Source organism: Sebastes umbrosus, chromosome 22 (genome assembly GCF_015220745.1).
Source record: "Sebastes umbrosus isolate fSebUmb1 chromosome 22, fSebUmb1.pri, whole genome shotgun sequence".
NCBI lineage: Eukaryota > Metazoa > Chordata > Actinopteri > Perciformes > Sebastidae > Sebastes > Sebastes umbrosus.
In genome coordinates, this window is record NC_051290.1 from 1,120,155 (window position 1) to 1,142,561 (window position 22,407).

At 38.3% G+C, this 22,407-nt stretch overlaps 2 protein-coding genes, 1 long non-coding RNA gene and 5 other non-coding genes across 8 annotated transcripts; all 8 read right to left on the reverse strand.

The window, feature by feature from the left end:
• Positions 1-2,375: 2,375 nt before the first annotated feature.
• On the reverse strand, positions 2,376-3,671 carry LOC119481459 (protein FAM111A-like). The gene is made up of 3 exons (XM_037758369.1): positions 3,480-3,671; positions 3,047-3,100; positions 2,376-2,969 (listed from the first exon to the last, which is right to left on the reverse strand). The coding sequence occupies exons 1-3, from the start codon at positions 3,549-3,551 to the stop codon at positions 2,376-2,378; spliced, it is 720 nt and encodes a 239-aa protein (XP_037614297.1). The 5' UTR covers positions 3,552-3,671.
• A 2,861-nt stretch (positions 3,672-6,532) lies between these two features.
• rnf175 (ring finger protein 175) lies at positions 6,533-13,298 on the reverse strand. Its single transcript, XM_037758368.1, has 9 exons — positions 13,123-13,298; positions 12,798-12,835; positions 12,468-12,609; positions 11,481-11,635; positions 11,281-11,388; positions 10,228-10,348; positions 9,615-9,748; positions 9,241-9,342; positions 6,533-8,835 (listed from the first exon to the last, which is right to left on the reverse strand). Exons 1-9 carry the CDS (start codon positions 13,141-13,143, stop codon positions 8,715-8,717), a joined length of 942 nt encoding a protein of 313 aa, XP_037614296.1. The 5' UTR covers positions 13,144-13,298; the 3' UTR covers positions 6,533-8,714.
• A 1,296-nt stretch (positions 13,299-14,594) lies between these two features.
• Positions 14,595-20,850, reverse strand: LOC119482239. Its single transcript, XR_005205372.1, has 7 exons — positions 20,697-20,850; positions 18,801-18,915; positions 18,168-18,279; positions 17,878-17,937; positions 16,571-16,634; positions 16,297-16,359; positions 14,595-14,715 (listed from the first exon to the last, which is right to left on the reverse strand). It is a non-coding gene; the product is annotated as an uncharacterized LOC119482239 (long non-coding RNA).
• LOC119482276 lies at positions 14,788-14,881 on the reverse strand. The gene has a single exon (XR_005205395.1). It is a non-coding gene; the product is annotated as a small nucleolar RNA SNORD14 (small nucleolar RNA).
• On the reverse strand, positions 16,437-16,530 carry LOC119482274. Its single transcript, XR_005205393.1, has one exon. It is a non-coding gene; the product is annotated as a small nucleolar RNA SNORD14 (small nucleolar RNA).
• LOC119482277 lies at positions 17,170-17,262 on the reverse strand. The gene has a single exon (XR_005205396.1). It is a non-coding gene; the product is annotated as a small nucleolar RNA SNORD14 (small nucleolar RNA).
• On the reverse strand, positions 18,013-18,106 carry LOC119482275. Its single transcript, XR_005205394.1, has one exon. It is a non-coding gene; the product is annotated as a small nucleolar RNA SNORD14 (small nucleolar RNA).
• Positions 18,363-18,456, reverse strand: LOC119482273. Its single transcript, XR_005205392.1, has one exon. It is a non-coding gene; the product is annotated as a small nucleolar RNA SNORD14 (small nucleolar RNA).
• Positions 20,851-22,407: the final 1,557 nt, after the last annotated feature.

Genomic DNA, 22,407 nt, shown 5'->3' on the forward strand with positions numbered 1-22,407 from the left:
GTGATAGCATAATAATCATTTCATACAGACTACAGTACTGTGAGAAGACTAAATTAAGTTAAAATGTACATTTTCGCTGCTCTAGTCATCTCCCCTCTCTAGCTGCAGACGGGACTGGGCTCTGTGGGCGCACCTCACAAACTGACTGAAACCTCACAGGAACAAACGGAGGAGGTCTCCGGCTCGGTCGGGAATGAAAGCGGTGTAACTGAGGATGACATTCATATAAATGTTATGCACGATCTGGAAGTATTTATTCAGCGATCGGCGGAAAAATGTCATCTGTACAGAACATGGTTAGTGTACAGAATATAGTTAGTGTACGTTAGTTGGGTTATAAAGAGCAGCGGAGGAGAGACGTCGGGTCCTTAAAAGGACCGACAGCAGAGCCAGGAGAACATCATGTATGATGTTCATGTGTAGGGAAGACTCAGCATTGTAGCGTTGGTTTAATGACAGCCAGTTACTTTTATTATTTTCTGTAAAGTTTTTAATGTAAGGCAGTTCATGGCACAGAGTGCAGGGCAGCATTAGACTACAGATAGTTTCAGTACGGCTATGTGTGTAAAAAACTAAACCTTGTTACTGTGGAAGTACCGTTCAGATTGTTCATCTCTTCACCGTCTGCAGCAACGGAGTCAATAACGTAGCTAAATCTGCTAGTGTAGGTTATCCGAGGCCACTTCTTCAGGTCGTCCTCCATCCCTCCATAGTAGAAGGCAGAGCTTTGATCACATGATCCTGTCTGAGCTGTAACAGGTGGTGTTCACTCATGTTTTACTAGATGTATTAATACAATCACTCTAGAAGAGACGATTAGTGTAGCGTTACCATGGAAAACGATTCAGTGACAAGACGCGCCGGAAGATACGGACATAATTCATGCAAGGCATCATGGGGGCTAGGAATAAGGTGGATGGCATATATTCATTTTGTTAACCCTTCTCACTACAGTGCTACACCAAGACCCAGTATTCCTAAACAAGTCAATATTCACTTAACATTTCAACAGTTTACAGCAAACTGGTTAACTATATATAGTGAATATGTGTTCGAAGAATCTCCCAGAAGACCATTTTACTTTAATGTCTGCTTTAACTGAAACCCTCGGTGCATTTATTTCTAACTTTTATTTACTAACAGTACCAGTTTGCATATTCAGATTATCAATACAAAATATAAATAAACTAATAAATAATGTTGTATTGTCATGGATTAAGCTACCCAGCAGTAACCATGTTATGATCTGAGCATATTGTTTTATGCTAAATGTAGTATCTGTGAGGGTTTCTGGATCAATATCCGTCATTGTTTTGTGTTAATTGATTTCCAATAATAAATATATACATACATTTACATAAAGCAGCATATTTGTCCACTCCCATGTTGATAAGAGTATTAAATACTTGACAAATCTCCCTTAAAGGTTCATTTTGAACAGATAAAAACATGCGATTAATCACGATTAACTGTTTTAATCGATTGACGGCACTAATTAATACATATTCTGACACACTGATGAGGTTTTATAAATATTTAATAAATACAAAGTTAATATCAGCAGCATAACAAAAGCGATGTTGATTCGATTTGGCAAAAGAAAGCTTTCTTTTTGAAAACCTGATACTTAAATCAGTTCCCGATGGGAAGTCTGAGTGATAACGAGTCTCGTTCAGAAACATTATTGACATTCTGGCAAGTGCTACAATAAGTTAGCATCAACTTTAGCTTCATACAAACTAAAACACGAGTTACATGAAATGTAAACAGGTTGTGTAACACAACTAATTAGACGTGAACTTTTGCAATTAATTCGATCCGCACATCAAGTCTTAAAAAGTCGTGTTTTGGTGATTTCTCTGTCGCAGACATGTTTCCAACGTCAGAATAAAATCACGAGAGTTTTGCTAGAGTTGCATCCATGGATGTATAAAGAGAACTGGATCCAGTGTTGGAGGCGGGGCCCCGTTCATTCCTATGAAAGTTGCTCAGTGGTGCATGAAGCTAAAATGACTGGACTTTCAAGTGGAAAAGTACCCGGATCTCCCGCATCCATTGGGCCCATGGAGCCGGCACAGTAGCGTCCGCTCGGTAACGGTGATTCGGCTATTAGAGCAATTTCCAACATTTAGGACCTGATGATTTAAATAAGGACTATTCAAGTGCTGATTTACCTCAAAAATAAATGATCCTCTGAGTTACAGACGTCTCTTTCCCAATGTAAGTCTATGGGGGAAAGTCTTTTTGGGTCCAATGGCGTCACGTGACGGACACAGAAGTTGTAGTACCGCCATTTGGCCACTAAGAAAATTGGCATCAGCGACCGGCGCTCTTCCTGGGGGGGCTTGGTTGCGGCGCGCTCCCCGTGATCTCGATCATTTAGTGTGATAATGATAATAATTAGCAAGGACTCTACTCTCCATCAGTTCTTTCAGCCTTGGAAACTGCTGATGCAGTTCTTCATAAATCTTAGTAAAGTTCTCAATAAAGTTGCTGAGATCATCGATGAAGCGACCGTCTCTTTTCAGAGCCTCCTCTACAGTCATCCCCTTCTCCCCATAATCACACAGATACTTGAACTTCTTGACAGCATTGTTTCTAAAGGGCTTCTTTGTTTTGGTGTCTAGCCCTCCCACTGTTTCAATGTAGAAGACAGAATACTCGTCTCTTGGTTGTATTGTTTTGTCTTGTTGGTCTTGAACTGTCTCAACCTGTTCTGATTTATATGATAAGATCAGAGACGCACCTCTCCTGATACAAGAACAAGGGAAATGTGTTGCAAATATATAATTCTTATCCTCTTTACCCAGCTGAATCATAATGTTTTTATCTGAACAATTCATCTTCTTCTTGAAGTTTTCATCTGATTTGATTGCCTCCAGCACCGTGCAGGGTTGATCAAAGTCAATTGTGTATTCATTGGGCTCAGTAGAACTGAATTTGACTGGGAAGCGATGTAAATGTCCGGCCTGCAGGAAACCAGTGAGAAAATAAAAGTTACAAAATGGAGACTTTCTGTGCATGCAGTATATCACAGTCTACTCACCGTGGAATCACCATCGCGCTCTTCCTTCACTCTCCCTCGGCTGCGTGTAACAATATGTAAAATGAGAAGAGGAATTAGATTTACTGTTGTAGAAACAATCAGCCTCATTCATGAAATGTTTGATCTTAAAGAGGTACCCTGTGGAACACTGGACCATATTGTCATTGATGTTTTTTAACAGTTGCTTATCTGGTGTGGACTCAAGCAGTAATAGGCGACTCAAAGTAAACACAAAATGAATCCGATAATGGAAAGGTGTGTTGCAACAACATTTCAAACATTGTCACCCTAAAGCTGGGAATACACTTTATGATTTTAGCCCGTTTCTGGCTCCAATTTCAGCTTTATTGTGTAAGTGAAGGGAGGCAATTGTTTTGTGACACAGCCGTAAGACATTGATAAGCTGCTAGAATATCAAATATCATGAGCTCACCTGAGGGCCTGTAGCTCCGCCTCGCTCTTGGTCCATGGTACCAGGACTGTCTGATAAAACAATGCACGGCATTCACAAACAAACACATCAGTTGGACAAGCACATTCAAGTGATGCGGTAATAAGTATGTTGTGCAATTTCCTGAGCTCATTACTATGACACTTCACCATTATACTGTCACTTTACCTCTATATATTTTACTTACTGTACTCTGTATGTATGTGTGTGTATACAGTATGTGTTTGTATATATATATATATATATTTATAAATATATATATATATATATATATACAGCTCTGGAAATAATTAAGAGATCACTTCAAAATTATCAGTTTCTCTGGTTTTTACTATTTATTGGTATGTGTTTGAGTAAAATTCAAATTGTTGTTTTATTCTATAAACTACTGACAACATTTCTCCCAAATTTCAAATATAAATATTGTCATTTAGAGTATTTATTTGCAGAAAATGACAACTGGTCAAAATAACAAAAAAGATGCAGTGTTTTCAGATCTTGAATAATGTTCCCCAACTCTGAGGAGTGTTTTTTCCAGCAGGACAATGCTCCATGCCACACAGCCAGGTCAGTGAAGGTGTGGATGAAGGACCACCAGATCAGGACCCTGTCATGGCCAGCCCAATCTCCAGACCTGAATCCCATTGAAAACCTCTGGAATGTGATCAAGAGGAAGATGGATGATCACAAGCCCTCAAACAAAGCCGTGCTGAGGAGTGGCATAAAGTCACCCAACAGCAATGTGAAAGACTGGTGGAGAGCATGCCAAGACGCATGAAAGCTGTGATTGTAAATCAAGGTTATTCCACCAAATATTGATTTATGAACTCTCCCTAAGTTAAAACATTAGTATTGTGTTGTTTAAAAATGAATATGAACTTGTTTTCTTTGCATTATTCCAGATCTGAAAACACTGCATCTTTTTAGTTATGTTGACCAGATGTCATTTTCTGCAAATAAATGCTCTAAATGACAATATTTAGATTTGAAATTTGGGAGAAATGATGTTGGTAGTTTATAGAATTAAACAAAAATTTGAATTTTACTCAAACACATACCAATAAATAGTAAAACCAGAGAAACTGATAATTTTGAAGTGGTTTCTTAATTTTTTCCAGAGCTGTATATAGCCTGTGCTGTTCAGAGTAAACTAGGCACAGGTGAACCCAATCAGCACACAAACAGTGCTCCTATAACTAGGAGGGGAGGAGGAAGAACATTAGTAGCCCTGCTACCAGCCAGACCTGTTCCACTGGTTCATCCAGGGCATCTATAAAAACACCACTTGATGATTAAAGGTGAAACTAATAAAGTGCCAACAAATACAGTCCTTTGTTGGCAAACACGCACGCACACATTTTTGATAAAGGCGTAGCCGACATATTTACTGATCATTGTTGAAGGGATTCTGAGATTCAAGAGCCAACGATTGCTTCGTTGTAATTAATGTGCATAATGATGATAATAAAGAACAGAACTTGCGCACATTAAAAAAATATATTTAACAACGTGTGATAGCATAATAATCATTTCATACAGACTACAGTACTGTGAGAAGACTAAATTAAGTTAAAATGTACATTTTCGCTGCTCTAGTCATCTCCCCTCTCTAGCTGCAGACGGGACTGGGCTCTGTGGGCGCACCTCACAAACTGACTGAAACCTCACAGGAACAAACGGAGGAGGTCTCCGGCTCGGTCGGGAATGAAAGCGATGTAACTGAGGATGACATTCATATAAATGTTATGCACGATCTGGAAGTATTTATTCAGCGATCGGCGGAAAAATGTCATCTGTACGGAACATGGTTAGTGTATGGAATATAGTTAGTGTACGTTAGTTGGGTTATAAAGAGCAGCGGAGGAGAGACGTCGGGTCTTTAAAAGGACCGACAGCAGAGCCAGGAGAACATCATGTATGATGTTCATGTGTAGGGAAGACTCAGCATTGTAGCGTTGGTTTAATGACAGCCAGTTACTTTTATTATTTTCTGTAAAGTTTTTAATGTAAGGCAGTTCATGGCACAGAGTGCAGGGCAGCCTTAGACTACAGATAGTTTCAGTACGGCTATGTGTGTAAAAAACTAAACCTTGTTACTGTGGAAGTACCGTTCAGATTGTTCATCTCTTCACCGTCTGCAGCAACGGAGTCAATAACGTAGCTAAATCTGCTAGTGTAGGTTATCCGAGGCCACTTCTTCAGGTCGTCCTCCATCCCTCCATAGTAGAAGGCAGAGCTTTGATCACATGATCCTGTCTGAGCTGTAACAGGTGGTGTTCACTCATGTTTTACTAGATGTATTAATACAATCACTCTAGAAGAGATGATTAGTGTAGCGTTACCATGGAAAACGATTCAGTGACAAGACGCGCCGGAAGATACGGACATAATTCACGCAAGGCATCATGGGGGCTAGGAATAAGGTGGATGGCATATATTCATTTTGTTAACCCTTCTCACTACAGTGCTACACCAAGACCCAGTATTCCTAAACAAGTCAATATTCACTTAACATTTCAACAGTTTACAGCAAACTGGTTAACTATATATAGTGAATATGTGTTCGAAGAATCTCCCAGAAGACCATTTTACTTTAATGTCTGCTTTAACTGAAACCCTCGGTGCATTTATTTCTAACTTTTATTTACTAACAGTACCAGTTTGCATATTCAGATTATCAATACAAAATATAAATAAACTAATTAATGAAGTTGTATTGTCATGGATTAAGCTACCCAGCAGTAACCATGTTATGATCTGAGCATATTGTTTTATGCTAAATGCAGTACCTGTGAGGGTTTCTGGATCAATATCTGTCATTGTTTTGTGTTGTTAATTGATTTCCAATAATAAATATATACATACATTTACATAAAGCAGCATATTTGTCCACTCCCATGTTGATAAGAGTATTAAATACTTGACAAATCTCCCTTTAAAGTACATTTTGAACAAATAAAAACATGTGCGATTAATCACGATTAACTGTTTTAATCGATTGACGGCCCTAATTAATACATATTCTGACACACTGATGAGGTTTTATAAATATTTAATAAATACAAAGTTAATATCAGCAGCATAACAAAAGCGATGTTGATTCGATTTGGCAAAAGAAAGCTTTCTTTTTGAAAACCTGATACTTAAATCAGTTCCCGATGGGAAGTCTGAGTGATAACGAGTCTCGTTCAGAAACATTATTGACATTCTGGCAAGTGCTACAATAAGTTAGCATCAACTTTAGCTTCATACAAACTAAAACACGAGTTACATGAAATGTAAACAGGTTGTGTAACACAACTAATCAGACTTGAACTTTTGCAATTAATTCGATCCGCAGATCAAGTCTTAAAAAGTCGTGTTTTGGTGATTTCTCTGTCGCAGACATGTTTCCAACGTCGGAATAAAATCACGAGAGTTTTGCTAGAGTTGCATCCATGGATGTATAAAGAGAACTGGATCCCGGGCCCCGTTCATTCCTATGAAAGCTGCTCAGTGGTGCATGAAGCTAAAATGACTGGACTTTCGAGTGCAAAAGTACCCGGATCTTCTGCATCCGTTGGGCCCATGGAGCAGGCGCAGTAGCGTCCGCTCGGTAACGGGGATTCGGCTATTAGAGCAATTTCCAACATTTAGGACCTGATGATTTAAATAAGGACTATTCAAGTGCTGATTTACCTCAAAAATAAATGATCCTCTGAGTTACAGACGTCTCTTTCCCAATGTAAGTCTATGGGGGAAAGTCTTTTTGGGTCCAATGGCGTCACGTGACGGACACAGAAGTTGTAGTACCGCCGTTTGGCCACTAAGAAAATTGGCATCAACGACGGGCGCTCCTCCTGGGGGGGCTTGGTTGCGGCGCGCTCCCCGTGATCTCGATCATTTAGTGTGAGGTGGTCATAAAACTCAGTCCAAGCTGTCTCAAGTCAGTCTTTTTCTCAAGTTTAATATTATCCTAAGTTCAATGACGCGAACGTTGTCAACAACCAATAGGACGCGCTCTCTCCAGCACCAAACAACTGGAATGTTTGCTATTGGCCTACGAGCTGAAACACACAGTTAGCTCGTAGGTTGATCGCAAACATTCCAGTAGCTAATGCTAGCTTGCAAATAGCCCCATTCGGGACAAGCCCCCCCAGGAAGAGCGCCAGTCGTTGATGCCAATTTCCGTAGTGGCCAAACGGCGGTACTACAACTTTTTGGGCCCAAAAATACTTTTTCCCATAGACTTACATTGGGAACGACACCGCCGAATCCAGAGTTATTTTCCTTCCTCCGTTCATGTGAATGAGACCCAGGACGAGGGCTGGGAGGCGGAGTTAGTAAGCCGTGACGGCTGTGACCACGTGACCGGGCGGACGCTACTGCGCCTGCTCCACGGGCCCAATGGATGCAGAAGATCGCCGGAAGATTCGGGTACTTTTCCGGTCGTAAATCGAGCCATGTTGGCATCATGCGCCACTGTATCCCTGTATCCAGTTCTCCTAATACAGCCATGATTTGGGACAGCGGTTAGCTGGCCAGCTAGCTATAGCTATACTCACCGGGGATTTAAGGGCTGCAGCAATTTCTGTCCACTTCTTCCTCAACAGGTTTTCTTACAAATTTCCACCAGGAGCAGGATGTGACATCATCTCTAAAGGAATCTAGTCTTGTAACTAGTGACCCTGCAAGATCCCCAGGCTTTGCAAAATATTAAAGTCTGTGGACTTGAGACACATCGTCTTTAGATGTGAGACGGTGTCAGACTTGAGTCTTTTCAAAGTCTCCGAGTGTATGGCAGACATTAGTGGTTCCAGCAGAACCAACAGTGAGCAAACAAACTATGAAAACTGTTTAAAAAGGCATTTTGATGATACAGTACCAAGTAAAGCAATGATTTATCACAATAAAAACAACATGCATGGCGTTTCCATTTCCAAGTTCCAAACTCGACGTATCTTTCTCGTGTCGAAACGATCAAATACTGGATCTGTGCTTGAATGTAAGTCGCCAGCAGTTTTGGCATCACGGCGTCCTCCTCCGCACACACAGAGACCCAGACCACCTGGGATCAGTCTGCAGGAAACTGTGCAAGCGTTCAGTCCAACATGTGCTGAGGAAACAAAGAAGCAGCCTGAATCAGGTCCTTGTAGCGCCGACTTTGACAGTTTGCGGGTTTCAGCACTTTTTCCCCCACGACTCCAGGACGTACTCGCGGCGGTGTTCCTCAGGGCTCTACTCGAGGCCTAGGGAGAAGTTAATCCCGTGGACGATACCGATGATGATGGGTTGCCAGGCAACCAGGTATCTGAGCCAATCGAGCAGCTGCCCGTACAAGACGTGCGTCTTCTCCCAGCTGGCGAGACATGAAGGAATTAAGGAGAACGCTCAGATAGACGAGAGGTGATGCCTGTTTGCTTTGTAAAATCCTGTGGAAAAAATGCATCTTGCACCTTATACTAAAATTAAAGAGGGTGCACATTATGATGCTGGCAGCATTTTAAGAAGCAATATTAAAGCTGTGTTAACTTAGCTGACGTTACTTGTTTCTTGGCTTCTTACTGAAGCATAATAAATCGAAATATATGACGGCCCAATCATGTCTTTGTTGCACTGGCTGCACGTTTAGAGTCAGCCAGAAGATCCAACAGGTCAAACAGGAGATCACGTGACCTTTATGAGTCCTAAAAACTTCAAAACACCACGACGAGTGTGAAGAACACATCACTCAGCCGACCGCACAGGGACAGCAAAAGGATACGGGTTGTTCATCATCCTCTTCAAGTCAACCTTCTCGTTGCAGTACGGACACGTCTGCTTCTTACCCACGATGCACCAGCCGCGGATGCAGAACTCGTGGAAACTGAAGGGGTGGGGCAAGTTAAGGAAGAAATACTGAAAAGACAACAACTTAATATTAGTGTTCCTATTGTGGAAGACACACATCAGTATTTTTAGGCAGGTTATGGGACGCTCCGCTGCACTCGCGCTCAGCTCCGCTGCACTCGCGCTCCGGTGCTGCACTCGCGCTCAGCTCCGTCGCTGTTGCACTCGCGCTCCTCGCCGCTGCTGCACTCGCGCTCTGCGCCGCTGCTGTCCCTTTCTCCAGCAGGGATCAGCTGAGCTTTAGGATACATGTGTCCACAGGAGAGCTGGTAGGTGTCTTCTATAAATCCTTCCTCCTCCACGTCCACCAGGATCCTCTGACCGCACACCGCGCAGATGTCGTTGGTCAGGCTCCTGCTGGGCATGCCTCCCTTGTTGTAGTACTGAAAACACACACAAACAAACAATTACACATACTGTACGTCCACATGTTTCCACTGTAATTCATATTAATATCTTGCTTTGGTTTTGGGATAATGATCCTTAAAAATAAGTGATTTGGGAGCTGAAAAGAGAAAGTATAATACAAGTTGAGTTAGTTTTTATTAATCTTATATTTGTTTACATTTTGGCAAGTAAGCAGCATTAAAAGTATGCCGAATGAGCCATGATCAGCTCCTGTTTGCAGTGAACACATGGATGTATAGACAGCTATCACTGGATTACTGTGATGCTGAAGAAAACTTAAAAACATGAAGATTCTCAAGTAAGTTCTGCAGTGGTAAGGAGTGTCTTTATTCTGTGATCTCCAGGTGGATATTTGGACGTCTATATACTCGTTGGACATCGGAGATAATGATATCCTCGGGAAGTGTAAGTCACTCTCTAGTGTTGAAACATGAAGTCATTTTTCATGTCCTACCCCGATCGTAGAAGCCATGTAGTCAGAGCAGATTTCAGCAAAGTCTCTGCCCATGACGCCGTAGTAAAGGCCGTAAAACAGCATGATCACACCTACGTCCATGGAGTCCTCCGCTTTGATCCTGCACAAACACAGACGGAAAGATCACTGGACATTATTATTATAACCTGTACTTTCATTTTCAAGTGGGGCTGGGTGATATGGACAAAATCTAGTATCACGTTATAGGTAAATTGAATATCTCAATCTCTCATGGTAAAGATATTGTTGTACACTCAGCACTGTGTGTCACTGTTGTTCTAGTCATAAATCAGAATGAAGGAGTTATTTAAAAATGAATTGTTCTATAGTTTGATCCATCCATCTTCTGAATGCTCTAGGTCTCTAGTTTGATCCATCCATCCTCTGAATGCTCTAGGTCTCTAGTTTGATCCATCCATCCTCTGAATGCTCTAGGTCTCTAGTCTGATCCATCCATCCTCTGAATGCTCTAGGTCTCTAGTCTGATCCATCCATCCTCTGAATGCTCTAGGTCTCTAGTCTGATCCATCCATCCTCTGAATGCTCTAGGTCTCTAGTCTGATCCATCCATCCTCTGAATGCTCTAGGTCTCTAGTTTGATCCATCCATCCTCTGAATGCTCTAGGTCTCTAGTCTGATCCATCCATCCTCTGAATGCTCTAGGTCTCTAGTTTGATCCATCCATCCTCTGAATGCTCTAGGTCTCTAGTTTGATCCATCCATCCTCTGAATGCTCTAGGTCTCTAGTTTGTGGCTGTAAAGTTTCATGAGGCTGTGATTATCCTAGAGGTCACCACAGGTCATTTTATACAGTGAGGTCAATGAAATGTCTCCTATGGGGACTAACATCATCACACATGAATTCAGTTGGACTCATTGGATCCACCAGAGTCTCAGCTTTACAGTAATTCCAGACTGTTTAGGGACCCCAGGATGCAGAAATTAGGAGACAACACTGCATGTGATTATCATAAAGTGGGCTTCAGACAACGCTCTGGATGTTTGATCTACTGACCGTCGGCAGTGACTCACCTGAAGAAGACGTTGAAGCCGAACATGGTGAACATGATGGCCAGGTAGCCGAGGACGCCCACTGCGTAGCTCAGCTTGTAGATCAGCAGGAACCACTTATACACCATCCTGAAGAACACAGAAATAATACATAGGTGAATCGTCCCGGCCCTTTTGATGGTGTTTAAAGACGGCCCACACGTCTCAGCCGTCAGTCTCACCTCGGCGTCCTGCAGGACAGCGGCTTGCGAGTGGCTCTGAAGATGACGTAGCTGGTGACGACGGAGAACATGCCCCACATGGACAGAAACCTCCACCAATAGAGCTTGATGGTGAAGTAAAGAGGGACCACCCACATCTGGACAAGCGTCACCAGCTGAGGAGGAGGAGACGGGCCGGTTTATTACACTTATACAAAACCCCTTATTGTCAACATTTTTCAGTTTTTTGGACATTTTTCTGGCATTTTTGAATCTTTTTTTCAGACATTTTTCAGACATTTTGAGTCTTTTTTTTGGACATTGTTCTGACGTTTTTTTCTGACATTTTTCAGATATTTTTCTGCCTTTTTTTGGACATTTTTGGTCTTTTTTTCAGAAATTGTTCTGACATTTTTCAGTCTTTATTCTGAATTTTTTTCTGCCTTTTTGGGCATTTTTATGACATTTTTCAGTCTTTTTTTCAGACATTGTTTTGACATTTTTTTCGGATATTTATTCTGACATTTTTCTGCCTTTTTTGGACATTTTTGAGTCTTTTTTTTGGACATTGTTCTGACATTTTTTAGGCTTTTCTTTGACATTTTCAGATATTTTTCTGACATTTTTCAGTCTTTTTTTCGGATATTTATTCTGACATTTTTCTGCCTTTTTGGACATTTTTATGACATTTTTCTGAAAATGTTCAGCCTTTTTTCAGGACATTTTTCCGTCATTTTTCAGTCATTTTTTCAGACATTTTGTAGCCTTTTTTCTGACATATTTTTCAGCCTTTTTCTGACATTTTTCAGTCATTTTTTCAGACATTTTGTAGCCTTTTTTCTGACATATTTTTCAGCCTTTTTTCAGGACATTTTTCAGTCATTTTTTCAGACATTTTGTAGCCTTTTTTCTGACATATTTTTCAGCCTTTTTCTGACATTTTTCTACCTATATCGCCTTTTCTTTCCTCGTCCACGTCTGTCGCTCCCCAACCCCCTCCCCACTCACATTGTAAGAGCGGTGGTGCCGCTGCTTCCACTGCACCAGGACTATCTGGGCCACCACCAGCGTGGCGATGAGGATCAGCACCATCTCTGCATGCATGGCCTCGTGACCCCTGTGCTTCACATGCAGACGCTCGTGCTGCACCCTGACCCCGACAGAGGACACACACATATATATAAAGATAAAGTGGTGTTGAGGGAGAAAGAAGCAGAGGACACAAGAGGGGACGTGGAGGAGAGATGCATTACATTAGACATATTCCTGTGTTTTTCATAACAATAATAAATGAGCATATTCTGGGTGTATAATGAGAAAAGAAACTCTGCTACTCACTTCCAGTTGTCTCTGTGTGTCATCTTCAGCAGGTCGTCCTGTAACAGAGACAGAGACAGGGACAGAAATAGCATGTGTAGGTCTCACTGGACAGGTTTATGTAGGTTAATACAACTTATGATCTGAATGACCACTAACCCTTTAATAACATATTATAACACTAAAGAAATAAGCTGATCCTTGTCTTGAATAGCTCCCCTGTGTTGCCACGTCCCAACAGCTGCTGCAGCTGCTGCATCAGCTGAGCGTTCACAGCTGGTTCACAGCTGATCAGCACATCAGCTGTTGTGTGAACAAGGTGAGTTATTAACTCCAGGTTACTCACCTGCGGGTGCACACCCGCCATTGCGTGTTTGTGTTTAATCCGTGCGAGCTAGCCTGCAAAACAAGAGGCAGGCTAGACCAGGCCAGGCTAGTCCAGCTCTGCTGTGAGCTGCAGCAGCAGCAGCTTCCTCCACTGAGCTGCTCAGAGGCGGAGCGTGTATGGAAGGCAAAGAGGGTCAAAACTCTCACTGCGAGTAAATACAGATACTGGTATCTATAATACCACGGAGAGTTAGGGCCATCAAGTTATGACTTTATTCAGGTAATATCACTACATTTATTCTCATAAAGTTATGACTTTATTCTTGTAATATTACGACTTTTTTTTTCTTCGTAACATTGTATGACTTTATTCTAATTAAATCACTTTTTTTTCTCTTTTTTTTCACATTATGACTTTATTCTCGTAATATTAAGAATTTTTTTCTTAAAATTGTATCACTATATTTTAATTAAATCACTTTTTTTTCTCTTTTTTTTCACATTATGACTTTATTCTCGTAATATTAAGAATTTTTTTCTTAAAATTGTATCACTATATTTTAATTAAATCACTTTTTTTTGTAAAGTTATGACTTTATTCTCATAATATTAGGACTTTTTTTTGTAGTTATGACTTTATTCTCATATTACGACTTTTTTTTCTTAAAATTGTATGACTTTGTTCTAATTAAATCACTTATTTTTTCTCGTAAAGTCATGACTTTATTCTCGTAATATTACGACTCTTTTATTGTAGGATGACTCTTTTGTTGTATGACTTTGTTCTGATTAAATTACAACTTTTTTCCCGTAAAGTTATGACTTTATTCTCGTAATATTAAGAATTTTTTTCTTAAAATTGTATGACTATATTTTAATTAAATCAGTTTTTTTTAGTAAAGTTATGACTTTATCCTCCTAATACGACTTTTTTATTAAAATGGTGTCTTTATTCTAATTAAATTACTTTTTTTTTGTAAAGTTATGACTATATTCTCATATTAAGAATTTTTTCTTAAAATTGTATGACTTTATTTTAATTAAATTATTTTTTTTTCTCTTGTAAAGTTATGACTATATTCTCATAATAGAACTTTTTTTCCCGTAAAGTTATGACTTTTTCCTCGTAATATTACGACTTTTTTTTCTTAAAATTGTCTGTCTTTATTCTAATTAAATTACTTCTTTTTTCTCTTGACATGACTTTATTCTCATATTTTTTTTTTCTGTTATGACTTTATTCTTGTAATTACTTTTCTTGAAATAGTATGACTATTCTCATCAAATTACAACTTTTCTCGTAATATTACGACTTTATTCTCGAAATCTCACGATTTTTTCCCCCCCTCAATGTGGCCCTAACATTCAATAAAATGTGACCGTTGATGACAAATCAGCGTCACACTAGTGTGACTTCATCTGTTGGAGGATCATATTATTTCAATGAAATCATTTTATGTGACATGCTGAGACAAAATCAAACAGATCAACTTCATTATTAACAGCTGGATGTTTTTATTTCTTTGTAAACAACAACAACAACTTGTGATGATGTGAGAAGTCCTCGGTGACGAGAAGACGACGGCAGAGCAGCTGCTGGTTCACGGTCGACCTGCGGGACAAAAAGACAAACATCAGCTGACGGACAAAACGTTGAGCCGACGGTCACGACTAGAACTACAGCTCGCTCAGACATCCAAGGAAGGTTTGGACCGTCTTCGGTCTGTTAGACCTCTGGAGGAAACTACGAATGGCAGGGAATAATGTCATCACAGCGAACTGACACACAAATACAGGAAGTAGTCAGACCCATTCACTTTTTCACATTTTGTTATGTTGCAGCCTTATGCTAAAGATTAAATTACTTTTTTTCCTCATCAATCTACTCAATACACCACCATGACACATTTATTAAAAAGGAAAAACTGAAATATCACATTTACTCAAGTATTCAGACCCTTCACTCAGTACTTAGTTGAAGCACCTTTGACAACGATTACAGCATTGAGTCTTCTTGGGTATGACGTGACAAGCTTTGCACACCTATTTTTGGGCAGTTTCTGCCATTCTTCTCTGCAGATCCTCTCCAGCTCTGTCAGGTTGGATGGGGAGCGTCGGTGGACAGTCATTTTCAGGTCTCTCCAGAGATGTTTGATTGGGTTCAAGTCAGGGATCTGGCTGGACCACTCAAGGACATTCACAGAGTTGTCCCTAAGCCACTCCTGCGTTGTCTTGGCTGTGTGCTTTGGGTCATTGTCCTGTTGGAAGGTGAACCTTCAGCCCATTCTGAGGTCCAGTGCGCTCTGGACCAGGTTTTCATTAAGAATATCTCTGTACTTTGCTCCGTTCAGCTTTCCCTCCATCCTGACCAGTCACCCAGTCCCTGCAGCTGAAAAACACCCCCACAGCATGATGCTGCCACCATGCTTCACCGTTGGGCAGGTGATGAGCAGTGCTTGGTTTCCTCCAGACATAACGCTTTGAATTGAGGCCAAACAGTTTAATCTTGGTTTTATCAGACCAGACAATCTTGTTTCTCACAGTCTGAGTGTCCTTTAGGTGCCTTTTTGCAAACTCCAAGCGGGCTTTCATGTCCGTCTGGCCACTAAGCCATAAAGCCCAGATCGGTGGAGTGTTGCAGTGAAGGTTGTCCTACTGGGAGTTTCTCCCATCTCCACACAGGATCTCCGGAGCTCAGCCAGATTGACTATTGGGTTCTTGGTCACCTCCCTTACCAAGGCCTTTCTCCCCTGATTGCTGTTTGGCCGGGCGGCCAGCTCTAGTGAGAGTCCTTCCCCAGATCTGTGCCTCGACACAACCCTGTCTCTGAGCTCTTCAGGCAGTTCCTTCGACCTCATGGCTTGATTCTTGCTCTGATATGCATCATCAGCTGTGAGACCTTATATAGACAGGTGTGCCTTTCCAAATCATGTCTTATCATTTGAATTTACCACAGGTGGACTACCGTCAAGGTGGAGAAACATCTCAAAGATGATGGAGGGAAATGGGAGGCACCTGAGCTCAACTTCAAGCGTCATAGTAAAGGGTCTGAATACTTATGTCAATGTCAGTTTTTCCTTTTTAATTTTTAAATTGATTTTAGCATAAGGCTGCAACATAACAAAATGTGAAAACAAGTGAAGGAGTCTGACTACTTCCTGAAGGCACTGTACTTCATTTAAATATTACGTACCAGGCAACAATCACCACCACCGGTGACTGGAGGGAGAGAACACGACCAGCCGCCACCGCCACCCTGAAAGGGACATGAAATAACGAGTTAGCCGTTAATCTAAAGACGGACAGAGATTAGTTTATACACTGCTTTTAAATTCGCTCAGACATCCAAGGAAGGTTTGGGCCATCTTCGGTCTGTTAGACCTCTGGAGGAAACTACGAATGGCAGGGAATAATGTCATCACAGCGAACTGACACACATGAACATATACCGTTTAAATATTACGTACCAGGCAAAACAAAATCACCACCGTTGACCAGACGGAGAAAACACGACCAGCAGACACCGCCACCCTGGAAGTGACATGAAATAACAAGTTAGCTGTGAAGCTACAGACAGACAAAGATTATTTTATTCACTGCTTTTAAATTCACTCAGACATCCACTTTATTTTAATTAAATTACAACTTTTTTTTCTCATAAAGTTGTGACTTTTTTCTTGGAATAATATGAATTATTCCAATAAAATTACTTATTTTTTCTCATAAAGTTATGACTTTCTTATTAAGTTAATTTTATTTTCGCAATACGACTTTTTCTTAAAATTGTATGACTTTAATCTAATTAATTATTTTTCTCGTAACATGACTTTATTCTCGTAATATTACAACTTTTTTGTAAAGTTATTACTTTATTCTTGTAATATAACTTTTCTTAAAATATGACTTTATTCTAATTAAATAACAATTTTATTCTCGTAATATTACGACTTTTTTTTCTTAAAAAAAAAATTAAAAAAAAAAAAAAAAAATTGTATGACGTAGCCGACAGAAACGAGTCATCTATGAAGCTCCAGAAGGAAAAAGATTTTATTCACTGCTTTTAAATTCGCTCAGACATCCAAGGAAGGTTTGGACCGTCTTCGGTCGTCAGACCTCTGGAGGAAACTACGAATGGCAGGGAATAATGTCATCACAGCGAACTGTAGCAGTGGAGCTATTCAATAAATAAAGCACATAACTGACCCCTAACAATTCATCTGAGTAAACGGTGTTATAGTTGAGTTCATCCATCGTCAACTAGAGGAGCAGCCAACCATTATTTTAATTATTATTAATTAATTTTGTCCAAAAAAATTAAAATAGATTTTCAGTTTAACATCAGACATGATGAAGAAAAGCATAGAATATTTTTTAATCTTTGGCATTTTTTTACTTCAAAAATTTAAGTTTCCAATTAATTTCCTGTAATCAAGTAATTGCAATGTATTTTTCTTTTTTAAAAATTACATTTTTTTTTTTTAAACACAAGTTGTGATTCTCAGGTTGTAGCAGCTTAGTTTTGAAGCTAGATTGAAGATACTGGTCTCATCTGAAAGTATTAAACCTGATGAATCCATCGGTACCAGCCATGTCCTGCTAGCTTGTCATGAAGGAGGTTAATTAATGCTCCAAACTTGGCGCTAAATTTTGGCGAGGAGAAACTGTCATGGTCATTTTTAAAAGGGGTTCCTTCACTTAAAGCAGCATGTTTAAGAGTATTAAATACTTGACAAATCTCCCTTTAAGGTTCATTTAGAACAGATAAGATACACACCTACTGTACTTTATGGCCTTCAAAAGACTCCAGGTTCCAGACGTTCCCTTCACGTCCAGCCTGAAAAGTCAAATTTGACATTTAGTTATGATGCATATTTAAAAAAAAGAAGGACTACATTTGTACTATTCTCAGTCGCTCAGACATCCAAGGAAGGTTTGGGCCATCTTCGGTCTGTTAGACCTCTGGAGGAAACTACGAATGGCAGGGAATAATGTCATCACAGCGACGAGACGTGAGCAGGACAAGCTGGATTTACAGTTCAGCTGCTGTCCTAAAAACATACACACCAGTTTCACAGCTCTGCTGATCATCACCAGCTCTTCTGATCATCACCAGCTTTGCTGATTCAACACTGATGCACACGGCGGCCGCGCCGTCACCACCGCCGAGACCGTCACCCTGAGAGAGAGAGAGATGGAGATAAAAGTCAGTTCTGAAAGCAGAAGCGATGTTAGGAGACACGCGAGATAGACTTCTACTGTTCGCTCAGACATCCAAGGAAGGTTTGGGCCATCTTTGGTCTGTTAGACCTCTGGAGGAAACTACGAATGGCAGGGAATAATGTCATCACAGCGAAGAGACTAGAGCCGAGGCAGAACACAAGACCACACAAATATTCATTTAAAAATTTATTAAAATAAATAAAATGCAAAAAATAAATGCATTAAATAAAAATAAATAAAGGGGCAATTAGAATTTGGACTTATATTTCTTAAATAAATGCAAAATACATGCATTTAAAAATAAATCAAACAAAATGCAAAAAATAAATAAATGCATAAATCTAAAAATGAATACATATATATGACAGGGGCAATTTAACCAGTAAATTAAAAAGGGAATTTAAAAAATATAAATAAATAAATAAAGAAGCATATTAAAACAGATATACTGAATCCTTTAGTAATAAATAAACTCACCTGTCCCCAGGTGCAGTGGAGCCGATGCATGTCTGCTTCTTGCTCTTGAGGAATACGTCGTATCGTCCATCGTGACGCAGCGGGAGGTCAGTTTCCCCCGGTGGCTGTCGGAACCCTGTTAGGACATTTCAGCTGTTAGAAAACCTGCTAACTTCTCAGTTAACTGAGCGAAACACATTCAGGACAACAAACGTCTTAATCTAAGAAATAAAATGTACTTTTGCATTCATTTTTAAATGCATGAATTTATTTAAGGGGTGAAATGAAAAGGGGAACATTGTGCAAAAATAAATTTAAAAATAAATATAAAATGAACCATTTTATAACAATAAATAAATTTTAAAAAATGATGAAAATAGATACAATAAATAAAAGGAAAATTAAACATTTATGTTTTGTGTGCATTAGTAGCTGTATGAATGTAGTGGAGTAGAAGCATTTTTGCACTAATATATATATATATATATATAATATTTTGCATTAGCCGGGTATTAAGACTGGAGCACACACTCTGCATAGTGAAAATACAAAAATAAATAAGTTTAGGGAAATAAATAAGGGGTGAAATGCAAAGGGAAAATCGTGCAGAAATAAATGCAAAATAAATGCATTTAAATAAGGCAAAAATAAATGAATCTAGAAATTAATAAAAAATAAATAAAGGGGAAAACTAAACCAAAGGGTAAAAATTAAGGGACTTACTACGAAGATAAATAAAGAATCAAATTAAAACAGAAATGTCAATATGTCACATTTCTATCAGTTAATTCATGACATTTATTTTTAATATTATTTTTGCTGCATTTAATGACATGTATTTATCTATCGAGTCATTTATTTATGCATTTATGTTTGATTTCGTCGGTTCTGTCCTCAACTCAAAGATATTCAGTTTACTGTCATAGAGGAGTAAAGAAACCAGAAAATATTCACATTTAAGAAGCTGTAATTAGAATTTGGACCTAAATAAATGCATTTAAAAATAAATAGAAAATACATACAATAAAGTAGCATGAGAAGAAAATACTCAAGTACCTAAAATAATGAGTACTATACTCCACCACGTGTTCACCTGCAGCAGCAAACTACAGGAACTGAGAGGTTTTAATGACTTTTCCACTTTAAAAGCATCAGATTAATAAACATTTATAGGCTAATTTTATTAAAAATAAATGTAAATGCATTAAACTGTCATAGAGTAAAGAAACCAGAAAATATTCACATTTAAGGAGCTGCAACCAGATAACTTGGATTTATATTTCTTAAATAAATGCAAAATACATGCATTTAAAAATAACTAACTAAAATGCAAAAATAAATACACTTTTTTATTTCTACATCGACATGTTTTGTGTGCATTAGTAACTAAAGAGTAAAAGTATATAAAGTAGCATGAGAAGAAAATACTGAAGTACTATATTCCACCACGTGTTCACCTGCAGCAGCAAACTACGGTTCACCTTTAAAAACACCAGATTAATAAACATTTATGGGCTAATTCTATTAAAAGTAAATATAAATGCATTAAAGAATAAATCTAAAAATGAAGAGAATTAAATAATAAATGAAGGAGAGAATTAAACCAAAGAGTAAATAAGTGAATTATGCATTTATTTTATTTTCTATTTCTACATCGACATGTTTTGTGTGTATTAGTAACTAAAGAGTAAAAGTATATAAAGTAGCATGAGGACAAAATACTCAAACTAAAGAGTACTTTATTCCACCACGTGTTCAGGTGTTCTGTAATCTTTAAATTAGTCCAACATCTGCCTCCATCCGCTGAATAACCTCCTCATCCAGGAGACCTGATAACATCCTGAGCTTCTACATGTTCACATCAACACGCACAGCTTTTCATTTCAGCACTAAAGAGAGATTTAGCAGCATATTTACCTTCAGAGGTCTGACAGCAGCTGGTTCAGCTCTCAGCTCAGAGAGTCCTCGGTGGAAGTGAGTCTTCTGTTGGAGCTCCTGCTGCTTGTCTATGAGTCCTGACGGATGTTAACCGGCTCTATGGAGGCTTCACTGCCGCCTGGAGGACCGGAGGGGGAACTGCACATCACTGCTTCTCTAGATACATATAAGAGTATGACTTCTTTAGGTTTCATTTACAGAAGTACAACAGAGTATGAGGACTACATTGAGGAGAATAAATCATCTGAGTTTTCGAGAAAAAAGTCGTAATATTATGAGAATAAGGCCAGAAGTTCACCAGAAAAAAGTCTTAATTTAATGAGAATAAAGTCATAAGTTTACGAGAAAAAGTCTTAATTTAATGAGAATAAAGTCACAAGTTTACGAGAAAAAGTCTTAATTTAATGAGAATAAAGTCATAAGTTCACCAGAAAAAAGTCTTAATTTAATGAGAATAAAGTCATAAGTTTACGAGAAAAAGTCTTAATTTAATGAGAATAAAGTCATAAGTTCACCAGAAAAAAGTCTTAATTTAATGAGAATAAAGTCATAAGTTTACGAGAAAAAGTCTTAATTTAATGAGAATAAAGTCACAAGTTTACGAGAAAAAGTCTTAATTTAATGAGAATAAAGTCATAAGTTCACCAGAAAAAAGTCTTAATTTAATGAGAATAAAGTCATAAGTTCACCAGAAAAAAGTCTTAATTTAATGAGAATAAAGTCACAAGTTTACGAGAAAAAGTCTTAATTTAATGAGAATAAAGTCACAAGTTTACGAGAAAAAAGTCTTAATTTAATGAGAATAAAGTCATAAATTTATGAGAAAAAAGTCTTAATTTAATGAGAATAAAGTCATAAGTTCACCAGAAAAAAGTCTTAATTTAATGAGAATAAAGTCATAAGTTTACGATAAAAAGTCTTAATTTAATGAGAATAAAGTCACAAGTTTACGAGAAAAAGTCTTAATTTAATGAGAATAAAGTCATAAATTTATGAGAAAAAAGTCTTAATTTAATGAGAATAAAGTCATAAGTTCACCAGAAAAAAGTCTTAATTTAATGAGAATAAAGTCATAAGTTTACGAGAAAAAGTCTTAATTTAATGAGAATAAAGTCACAAGTTTACGAGAAAAAGTCTTAATTTAATGAGAATAAAGTCACAAGTTTACGAGAAAAAAGTCTTAATTTAATGAGAATAAAGTCATAAGTTTACGAGAAAAAGTCTTAATTTAATGAGAATAAAGTCACAAGTTTACGAGAAAAAAGTCTTAATTTAATGAGAATAAAGTCATAAGTTTACGAGAAAAAGTCTTAATTTAATGAGAATAAAGTCATAAGTTTACGAGAAAAAGTCTTAATTTAATGAGAATAAAGTCAGAAGTTCACGGGAAAAAAGTCTTAATTTAATGAGAATAAAGTCACAAGTTTACGAGAAAAAAGTCTTAATTTAATGAGAATAAAGTCATAAATTTACGAGAAAAAGTCTTAATTTAATGAGAATAAAGTCAGAAGTTTACGAGAAAAAAGTCTTAATTTAATGAGAATAAATTCATAACTTTACAGGAAAAAAACATGTAATATTATGAGAAAAAAAGTCGTAATATTATGAGAATAAGGTCAGAAGTTCACCAGAAAAAAGTCTTAATTTAATGAGAATAAAGTCATAAGTTTACGAGAAAAAGTCTTAATTT

What these genes read in the sequence shown, in the direction of transcription:
- LOC119481459 (XM_037758369.1), bottom strand. Translation starts at nt 3,551, where the DNA reads ATGCCGTGCATTGTTTTATCAGACAGTCCTGGTACCATGGACCAAGAG. An exon ending in GCGGAGCTACAGGCCCTCAG is followed by an intron (nt 3,101 to 3,479) that starts GTGAGCTCATGA and finishes CTCATTTTACAT; the next exon opens with ATTGTTACACGCAGCCGAGG. An exon ending in AGCGCGATGGTGATTCCACG is followed by an intron (nt 2,970 to 3,046) that starts GTGAGTAGACTG and finishes GGTTTCCTGCAG; the next exon opens with GCCGGACATTTACATCGCTT.
- rnf175 (XM_037758368.1), bottom strand. Translation starts at nt 13,143, where the DNA reads ATGGCGGGTGTGCACCCGCAG. An exon ending in TGGCGGGTGTGCACCCGCAG is followed by an intron (nt 12,836 to 13,122) that starts GTGAGTAACCTG and finishes TCTCTGTTACAG; the next exon opens with GACGACCTGCTGAAGATGAC. An exon ending in ACATGGCTTCTACGATCGGG is followed by an intron (nt 9,749 to 10,227) that starts GTAGGACATGAA and finishes GTGTGTTTTCAG; the next exon opens with TACTACAACAAGGGAGGCAT.